The sequence below is a fragment of the Triticum aestivum genome, chromosome 5D, assembly GCF_018294505.1.
Source record: "Triticum aestivum cultivar Chinese Spring chromosome 5D, IWGSC CS RefSeq v2.1, whole genome shotgun sequence".
NCBI lineage: Eukaryota > Viridiplantae > Streptophyta > Magnoliopsida > Poales > Poaceae > Triticum > Triticum aestivum.
This window is the reverse complement of record NC_057808.1, coordinates 303,915,220-303,925,113: the sequence shown is the minus strand read 5'-3', so window position 1 is coordinate 303,925,113 and position 9,894 is coordinate 303,915,220. Positions and strand designations below refer to the sequence as shown.

Genomic DNA, 9,894 nt, shown 5'->3' with positions numbered 1-9,894 from the left:
GTAGAAGGAAGAAGGATTCAAATTCCCCCGTGACAACGAGTTTCTTTTTGAGATTTTTGTGACAACATGTAAAAGCGGTTGAGTTGGTTATTGAGCTTAGTAGCTACTTATTAGATATGGGTTCAAGTCCCCTTTTAAGCACTTTATTTCTTTTTTCTTCCCGCCTAGACTAACCGGCATAAAATCAGGAGAGATAGAAAAATTAGTAAACCGGTTTGAAAAATAAAATTCATTGTAAGCATTGACAACGATCGATCGAAGGGGAGCTGGCGGGGTAGCGATCGAATGAGTCTTTTTTTCCTTTTCTGAGAGGAACAACGAAGCAAACTATGCCTTTCACGAGAAGCAAATCTATGCCTCTCACAGAAGTTTTTTTTTTTGCTTTTTGCTTTTTTGCTTTTCCGAGAGGCACTATTGTGTCTCTCATGATGCAAACATGTGTCTCTACAAGAAGCAAATTTGTGCCTATCATGAAAGAAAAAAACATGTTTTTCCTTTTTTTGAGAGGCACAGTTGTGTGTCTCTCGTGTAAGCAAATCTGCGCCTCAACGAGAAGCAACTTTGTCCCTTTCATGGAAGAAAAATCACTTTTTTTGCGTGTTTTTTTTTTGTTTTGTCTAAAACCTAGGGGGAATGGGCAAAAACCGAAAAGCCAAAAAAAACCATCTAAAACCCAAAAACGCAGGAAGAAAAAATAAAAAATAAAATCCCGAGAAGACACCCAAAACGCGACACCTGATAGTGGGCACGCTCAGTCCACCTAAAGTGACCTTCGAAGGGGACCTTTCAATATTAGTTTTTTTTTAAGACAAGCCTTTCAATATTAGTTTTTTTTTAAGACATGCCTTTCAATATTAGTTCTCGGGGCTGGCCCTTAGCGGTGCCGTGCCGGGCTTACCCGCGTGGCCAGGCCTTCGCCCGGCACGGCACGGCCTGTCCAGACCCTTTTACAGCCGGGCTGGGCCATTTGGCCAGGTTATGTGCCACGTTGCTGATGTCCACCCTGACCAATTTGAGCGCAGGAAGCAAAGCTGAGAATCGATGCCCACCCAGCTCCGGCTTCTCCGGCGAGGCTACCGAGCCGCCGCCGCCGCCGCCGCCGTCGCGGCGTCCAAGGCAGGGGCGAGGAGGAAGGTTCTTGATGGAACCCCCGCGGCGCTCGGCTTCCGGATGCCGGCTGAGTGGGAGCCGCACGACCAGTGCTGGATTGGGTGGCCGGTCAGTACTGAAGTGCTCTTGAGTCTTGATTCTTGAGAGACCTGGTTGCTCTTTCTTGAAGTTTTATTTACTTCTGTGAGGCCAACACGGAACCCTAGCTAGATGATGAAAATTTCACAAAATTTCATTCATTTGCCGATTTGCGGTCTTTACATTTCGGAAATGTACTGTTGTTCTGGTGATTGCGGACCAAACTTCACAATGTTGGTAGTAGTTATAAACAAATTTCTTCCAGTGAGATATAGTAGACCAGACCAATGATTGACTACATTGGACGTAGTTAATTATATGTGGTGGTAATTCATCTTTTTAGTATCATTTGTTCGTCTTCATGTTGATTTACTACTGATTTTAACCTGTGTGGAATTGCGTGGCAGTTTACCTTTGTGCTCTTCCGAAGAAATGCTTGCCACATTACTCGCATGGCCTGACAGTTAAAGATCTGCACTCGAGGCTCACATATCTGCACTGCCATATGCCAGGACGCTCAAGGATTTTGGAGAGATGCGGCTGCCCCTGCTCAAAAAGCCTTTGCAAATGTTGTAGATGCAATCTCAAGGTTTGAGCCAGTAACTGTATGCTGTAACGCTACCCAGGTATGCAGACTCATCCATCAGAGAATCTTTTTCTTGTCTGGATGATTTGTCAGAAATTCAGGATACGAATATCATCGGCTTCAATTTTTGTTGCTTTCACCCTAGAGGTTTACCTTGCTCTATTTTTGCATCCGTGGAGTACGCGAGGGTAGTCCATTTGATGGAACATAAATCCAATGTTAGAGTGGTAGAGATGAGCGCTTGTCTTGTTTGGTTGCGTGATTTGGGCCCCAGTGTAAGAATTCTCCTCTCTGTTTTATGGAGGAAATCGCTGTACTCACTGGAATTGGCTTTGTTGACCCACTATTTATTCTATCATCAGTTTGTCGTGCGTGAAGGCGACACAAGATTGAGGAGAGAAATTGCAGGGGTGGATTGGCAGTACAATGCATATGGAGGTACTACCTCCATCTCCACAGTCTGTGATAACAAGAAATATGTGCCAACATCTAATTTGTGCTGTTGTCAAGGTTATAATGGTTTATTTGGGCCAGAAGATCATCAGCTCAATAGGAGAAAAGGTATATCCTGCCATTGTTTTGAACTACCATACTTTTTTTTTACATTATACTTGCATAGTTCTTAACAATGTACCTATAAAGTTGCAATATGTGGCTTATAGTCTTACTTTTGGATATTACTGTGCAGTTTTTTCTGCTACCACATAGTGTTCTTTTATGTGAGTACATAGTTGGCACATGCTTTCGGTGCATTCAAATGCTAATTTTTTTTCATGTAGAGCTTCAATTTACATGTTACTGCACCCTAATTCTGGAGCTCTGGCAGCTAATGGGTAACATGTATTGAATTCAACAAACACTTCTTGTTTGGATCCACAGGACATGAAGAACATATAACTGAAGACAACCTTGTTGCCAGGAAGGTAAAAAATTTACTAAATCCCAATTGACATGCATTTAATATGTTTTGGCAACTTATCACTCTAGTTCGTCTTATTTAATCATTTGAATTCCAGGTAGTGCTTACTATTTTTTTATTTGTAGGTTTTGGAATTGGAGAGGATTCCAAGGTTTGAAACCAATTTTGTTCTTGAAGGTGGAAGCATTCATGTCGACGGAGAAGGTAGCATGGAGATGATCAACCCACTTAACTTCTATGTTTCGAAAACACTTTCTGCTCTCTGAAATATTAGAAGTGCTGGCTATTCTATTTCCCCCACTTTATTTGTGCCAGAAGTGCTGCACTGCATACTTTCATCCTATGCTATTTCTTTTATCCTTGTGAGATTCTCAGATTTATCCTTATGATTCTCAGATTTAGATTTTGTAGAGCTCTCTAATATTGGCATCCTATTGCATAAATCAAAGACACCTCCCCCTTTACACAGGAACCTGTATCACCACTGAGCAGTGTTTATGCCATGGGAACAGAAATCCCCACATGAGTAAGGATGAGATAGAGAACCAGCTGAAGACTCATCTTGGTGTGTCGAAGGTCATATGGTTACCCAAAGGGCTTTACGGTATGTTATTAAAAAAAACACCCCATATTCGTAGTGTATAAAGGTTTTTTTTTCTTCTGTACCATTTACTTAAATTACCCCCTCTGTAACAAAATGTGGGATGTATTTTTGTAGCCAACTACACCAAAAAACGTCTTATATTTTGTTACAGAGGGAGTATCATTGTTTGGTGCTTACATTGCTACCCACTTGCTACTGAGCCTCTGACTCTGCAGGGGATGAAATGATCAGTGGGCATGTTGACAACATATGCTGCTTTACTGGTCCATCCACTGTTCTCTTATCATGGATCGACGACAAATCTGATCCTCAGTATGAGCATTCAGCTGCCGCATTCGACGTTCTGTCCAATACCACTGATGCCAAGGGCCGGAAGTTAGATATTATCAAGATTCATGTCCCTGGGCCACTGTACATGACTGAAGAAGTAGCACAACCATTTCTAGGCTCGGTAAGGGTATTTGATAAAGATATATTTCAGTTTTGCTTTGCAGTCTTACCCTAGTTCACCCGAGGTTAAATTCCTTTACAATCTAAGCAAATACACATGAATCTCAGCTTTGCCGGCATATGTTGGACTAAACAGATATTTTCAGCGAGTGCTCCTTAGGAGCTCTCGATATCTCACTGGTTCTTGCGCGGTGACAATATATGATGGTTGCAGGTGGCATTAGGGCAGCAGAGGTTAGCTGGATCGTATGTGAACTTCTACATCGCCAATGGTGGGGTTGTAGCACCAGCCTTTGGTGACAAGTGGGATGAAGAAGCACGCAAAATTTTGGAGAAAGTGTTTCCCAAACACGAGGTGATATCTCCAGCAACACATTAGCTAGAAACTTAATCGGCGCCAGAGATTTTTCTTGTACCATCCTCCTATTCGTCTGGAGCCTTGTACTTGTACTATCAGTAATGGGTGTTTAAGTTTTCTTTGGCCGAATGTGGATAGTCAGTAGCACTGCAAAGTTTGTCCGGTGGAAATCTACTCAAATTGCTAACATTGGCCGAGTCTTGTTAACATGTGCATATTATGCATAGGTCCATCTGTATCTTACTCGACGGATTACACCTTTGTACACCTCTCTTTTTGTATCATGAGTTCATCCATGTGATGTGATTTTGCTGCCTGTTGCAGGTAGTGATGGTGGAAGGGGGGAGGGAGATTGTCCTCGGAGGAGGAAACATTCATTGCGCGACGCAGCAGCAACCTGCCGTTTGCCCCCATCCCTCTGATGCGGACACCATGGAGGGTCAGGGTTGAGGGAAGGGGCGAGAAGCTGGCACCATGATGGACAGGCAAAAGAAAAGGAGAGGGGAAAAATACCAGCATATACGGTGGTAATGTTGCCCACTTGAAGATAGACGATTTATGCCTGTCTCGTGGTCTCAGGGATCAGGGATCAACAAATCCTATAGAAGTCTGCAAACTGAACGAAGCACACGCAAAAGATCAAGTGTTTCTCTCTTCTTCTTGTTTGCACAAATCTCTTCTAGGTAATACTCCTACGTAGTAGTAATGTTTTTATTATTTCTAGGTTGCCTATTTTTCTGAAGCCTAGTTCATTTTCCCTAACCAAGCATTCCCTTTTAGGCCTCCGTTACAACTCTAGAAATTGTTCAGGAACTTATGAGTGAAATCATACAAAATAGTCTTTTCTATGAAAATGTTCCAGCCTCTTTGATCTTGCAGTTTCTTAAAAATAAATCAAATACTTTATCATAATCCTAAAAAAACTCTCTGAATGCGATCAAATAGCCTTATGTTGCTGCGGGAAATTGATCCGCACAGCACCACAGATTCCTCATTGGAAAATGCTGAATAGCCTGACAACTAACACCTAAATTAATTTGGCTGACCAGAAATACTAATACTAACTCCCAAATTGCACCATCAACACTTTGGGAAAAGCACAAAGGAATGAGATACCATGTACTACCTCCGTCTCCCAAAAGAAGGCCTATAAATTTTCTCTTAAGTCAAACGATGCAAAATTTAACCAAAATTATAGAAAAAAACTTTAAACAACTACAATACAAAATTAGTAATACTAAATACACAATAAGATACATCTTATATTATATATATTTGATATTGTAGTTGTGAATATATTTTCCTACAAATTTGGTCAAAATTTGCACCATTTGACTCGATACAAAAGTTATAAGCCTATTCTCAACCGTTAGTTCTCCAAATTTCCTATAAACCACCTAATTTTGTAAGAGGTTTTTAAAAATATGAACAAGGTAAATTTTTATATGGACGTTGCTAATGTTTGATCCACGTCAAAATCTTCATAAGCACAAATACATCAAAGACCAAAGATTTGTTCCCTGTGCATAGTAATTCTATGAAGAGATCATATACAAATAGGGAAACTCTCCTTTTTTTAGATGAATATAGGGAAACTCTCCTAAATTCATTTTTTGAACTTGCAAACTCTTCTCGGCAGTTTGCCTCCAGATTTGAAAAAAATAAATAGAAAGAAGTATTCAAATCATCCTCAAATTCACTCTTTGGGATACATACCCCCCTGAACTGAAAACCAGGGCAAATAACACCCTGAAATTACTCAAACTGGGTTAATAACCCCCTTGAGCGGTTTATATGTAATCTGGAGCGGTTTAGGCTGGTCACAATGGGCAAGAACATAAGCTAGTAACTTACACACTTCTCTAGACTATGTTACTACCTCCATAGTGTGTAGGAACATCTATGTAGTGTCATGCAACGATGTATTTATTAGGTTATAGACCCATTGTTTCTTGGAGTATGTGATGTTCCGGTAACTTAAGCTAGTTACCACAAGCACCTCTCTTTTTATTAAATATGTGTCACATAAGCAAAGTTGTATTGGAGTGTGTGATGTTACTGAGCAAGTATAATAGAGATGAGTTGGCGGGCTATAAGGAATAAACTAGTATATTTCTGCTTAGTTGGAGGAAAGAGAAGAGGAGAGAGAAGGTAAGCGGGCTCTTCATGAAGAGCCAGCTCTAGCACGTGCTCCTATGCACTTTGTGAGAATGAAAGATGGGCCACGTAATAAAAAAATAGTACACTTTTTTGATCTACTATTGTACATGTTGCTTATAAAATGGGCTGTATATGACACTGGCTTATAGCCAGCAGCTGGCTATACTATTAACCATGCTCTAAGTTCCTCCCCCAGCCTTATGTGCGCCCATGATTCTGATTAGGCGCTGACTGGGCAGAGAACGCTGAGTAGACCAGGATCGCAACCCCCAACAAACCCCAATCTCCATTCTCCGCCTTTCTTTCCTTTCTTGACCAGCAGCTCCGGCGCCAGGGCCGGCCGGGAGGCTGCTGCGGCGACCTCCACTCACGCCGCGCAGCCGGTGGTGGCAAAGGCGGCGCTCGTTGGGAGCACTCCGCGCGCGGCCAGGCCGACGTGCGCCTCCGCGCAGAAGAGCGGCGGCGGGGGCTGCGAGGGGCACCGCGCATGCCGGTACGCCTACTGCTCCTTCAAGGGCCACGCGCCCGCGGCGCCGCCGCTGGGGGCCTTCCTGGCGTCCCGGAGCAGAGCATGAAGCACAGGGGTGTCTCCGCGTTCCGCAACCCCAAGACCAATCCCAATCCCAGCAGCAATGTCGCCGGCAAAGGGGACGACGGGTTCTTCGTCCAGGTGGCGTGTCCCGGCGACGGCGCCCGCCCGAAGACGGCGAGCTCGGGCTCCTGCTGCAGCGGCCTCTCCGCCGAGGAGGTGGAGTCTCCCTACGTCAACTTCGGTCGCCGGAGTCTCCGGGGCGGGACGGACAAGTGGGCCGACCCGGGCGCCTCGGTGGACGGCTCCTGCGGGTCCAGCGATGTTGTGTATCGACTGAAGGAACGACGCCAGCTTGTCGAAGAACAAAATGTTGGATGCGTATGTGTGTGATTTGGAAGTCAAGCATCGTGGAGAAGTTGATGTCTTGAAGAATAAGATTCAGAAACTGCAGTTCTTCTTTGTGCTTGCTCTGTTCTGCTTTGTCATTTCACACTCTTGGAAATGATTGTCGTGAAGAAGAAGAGGAAGAAGAAGAAGAAGAAGAAGCTAGTTTGTGAAGGAGTCATTTATGTATGCTGTTTTGCTTTGTAAGCTTTTAACCAAGCATTCAGAATGTATGCTGTTAAAAGGATTCAGAATTTGTACTGTATCTTCTTATGCAAAATTCAGAATTTGGTACAATGCCTCTTGCAAGTGTTATGAAAAGATTCAGAATTTGGTACAATGCCTCTTGCAAGTGTTATGAAAAGATCCAGAATTTGGTACAATGCAAACTCTCAGTTTTATGTCTGATCTTCTTATGTAGAATGTATACTGAATGCTGATACGAAAAGATTCAGAATGTATGTCTGATCTTCTTATATGTGTTGTGATGTATGCAACTATGTTTTATCTACGGTGAACCAAATATACAAATATATTGTTTGCCGTTATGAAAAGATCATCTACAGTGAACCAAATATTACAAAAAAAACAAATATATTGTATGTTGTTATGAACAGCATAAAATATGCAGTGAACCAAATAGTACAAAAAACAAATATACTGTATGTTGTTATGAAAAGATCATCTGCAATGAACCAAATATTACAAAAAATATAAAGATATTGTATGCAAGTATGCAAAGATCATCTGAACCAAATATTACAAAAAAAAAATACAAAGATATTGTATGCCAGTATGAAAAGATCATATGAAACACCAACCCTAATTTATAATACAGAACATAGTAGCCTGATAGTACAGAGAATACACGACTCCATATAGATATATATTACATGACATGACTCTTGACACAAAAATGACTCCTCAACATCAAACTGGAGGACCTGCTCTGCCTTTCTTAGCTTCTTTGTATCCAGCCAAATTGAAGACACAATGTTGTGGCAAATTTGTAACTTGTTTAGGTGGAACAAATGGAGTAGCAGCACTTCTCTGAACCTTTGCTGATCTAGCCTTGCTGCCTGGAGCATTCTTATCATATTTCAGCGAGCTTGGTTGTGACACAGGCAATGAGCTCGGTTGTGAATTTGGCTCCCTAATTTGAATGCCTGTAGGTCGTTTGCACTCGTGCACTTGTAGGTCTTGAGCTACAGCCTTTCCCTTGCTCTGCCTTGCAACTTCTTCAGCCTATTACATGTACACATTAAAACTTATGGACTACATGGGTATAATATGACATGTGAGAATGTAGTAAACATTTGAAATTACTTATGTTCAGCACATTACCTTTGATTTCTTTGAAGTTTCTGCCTCATAGGCTTCTTTCTGTAGTTTCCTTTTCCTAGACCTTTCTCTGACAATATGTGCATTTCCATGATGCTTAGTTGCAGCAGCATTATTTGTGCAACTTTTCATGTTATGGCCTGTCCTATTGCATGAACTGCAAGTGATTTGGCCACCCACCTTGCTCATTTTTATCCCTTTTGGTGCTTCTCCTTCTTCTCTTTTCCTTGTTTGCAAATTACGAAAAAGGCTTTCGCCCCGCTATATTGATATAGCAACCGCCCGATACAACAAAGAGTCCAATGCTGGGGCAAACAGCACAAGCATGCCCAAAAGAAACAAAAGAGAAAGAAGAGAGAAAATAATGTCCACAACGTCGGATCGACGAAAACGATGATAACCCAAAACCGTTGCGCCCACCGGAGATGTACCACCTCGCTCCAGGCACCTCGAACCTCCGCATACCAAGTAGCACCTTCAGGAAGGAACACGACGACGACGACGCTGCTGCCCGGACAGGTCCTAGGGTTTCCCCCGGTACGCGGAGGGGCGTGGGGAAGGGGAAGACCCGACGCCCTTCAGGAAGGAACGATGGCGCCCACGGGCGTCACTGCGTCGGTGCCGGCAAGCCGGCCCGGATTTCTCCCATCCGCCAAACACCCACAACCCCGAACGGTCCGACGCGCACCACCAGACAAGCCACCCACGAACGTGCGCCACCACGGACTTGCCATCATCACCGCCGCCTCACCGTGGTCATCGAAGCGAGACCAACGAGGACGAGAGGGAGCAGCCGGGAACGAGGAACGGCAGCGAGAGCAGCCACGCCGGAGGAGACAACCTCCACCGCCATCGGCGGTCACCGACCGGACGCGGCAAGGGGAGCGTACCAGGCCCTCGAGGCCCGGCCGAGCCCAAAAGGGGCTCGTGAAGCACCCGTCGCCGAGCTGCAGTAGACGTGCCGCCGTCTCCACCACCCCCCGCACGAGCCGCACCACCACCGCCCCCGCCGGAGCCGCCGCAGGCGAGATCGAGTCAGGCCCGCCCAGACCCAGAGGGGGCCCAAAAGGGCCCAGATCTAGGCTGGGAGGGCGCCGCCACCATCCACCGCGCCGCCAAGGGGCTGCGCCGCCGCCTCTAGGCCACCCGGAGCTGCGCCGCCAGGAGCAGCCGCCGCTGCCGGAATCATCGTTGACCGAGGAGCACCGCCGCGGGATGCCACCACCCGAGCCGTGGCACCGCGCGCGGGGAAGGGACGGCCGCCGCCGCCGCCAACACCACGCGGGCAGGGCCCGGTGGCGCAGGCCGGCGGCGGCGGGAGGAGGGGAACGGGAGGGGGAGGCGCTGGAGGGCGGGGAGATGGGCCCCCGGT

The 9,894-nt window shown here is 45.1% G+C and overlaps 2 protein-coding genes across 8 annotated transcripts; one reads left to right on the top strand and one right to left on the bottom strand.

Moving 5' to 3' along the window:
- The first annotated feature begins 968 nt into the window (after positions 1–968).
- LOC123121359 (agmatine deiminase) lies at positions 969–7,521 on the top strand. 7 transcript variants are annotated; one of them, XR_006459679.1, is made up of 11 exons: positions 969–1,218; positions 1,701–1,814; positions 1,954–2,212; positions 2,285–2,335; positions 2,654–2,697; positions 2,819–2,897; positions 3,163–3,297; positions 3,513–3,748; positions 3,962–4,102; positions 4,430–4,788; positions 6,490–7,521. XR_006459679.1 is itself a non-coding variant. In XM_044541311.1 (11 exons), exons 1-11 carry the CDS (start codon positions 1,042–1,044, stop codon positions 4,553–4,555), a joined length of 1,275 nt encoding a protein of 424 aa, XP_044397246.1. In that variant the 5' UTR covers positions 969–1,041; the 3' UTR covers positions 4,556–5,216. The 7 variants fall into 7 exon arrangements, 6 of the variants coding, with proteins under 6 accessions (XP_044397246.1, XP_044397245.1, XP_044397247.1 ...); XM_044541311.1 differs by lacking the exon at positions 6,490–7,521 and having other exon boundaries at positions 1,954–2,049; positions 2,137–2,212; positions 4,430–5,216; XM_044541310.1 differs by lacking the exon at positions 6,490–7,521 and having other exon boundaries at positions 4,430–5,216.
- A 389-nt stretch (positions 7,522–7,910) lies between these two features.
- LOC123124726 (uncharacterized) lies at positions 7,911–9,862 on the bottom strand. Its single transcript, XM_044545294.1, has 2 exons — positions 8,526–9,862; positions 7,911–8,426 (listed from the first exon to the last, which is right to left on the bottom strand). Exons 1-2 carry the CDS (start codon positions 8,709–8,711, stop codon positions 8,112–8,114), a joined length of 501 nt encoding a protein of 166 aa, XP_044401229.1. The 5' UTR covers positions 8,712–9,862; the 3' UTR covers positions 7,911–8,111.
- Positions 9,863–9,894: the final 32 nt, after the last annotated feature.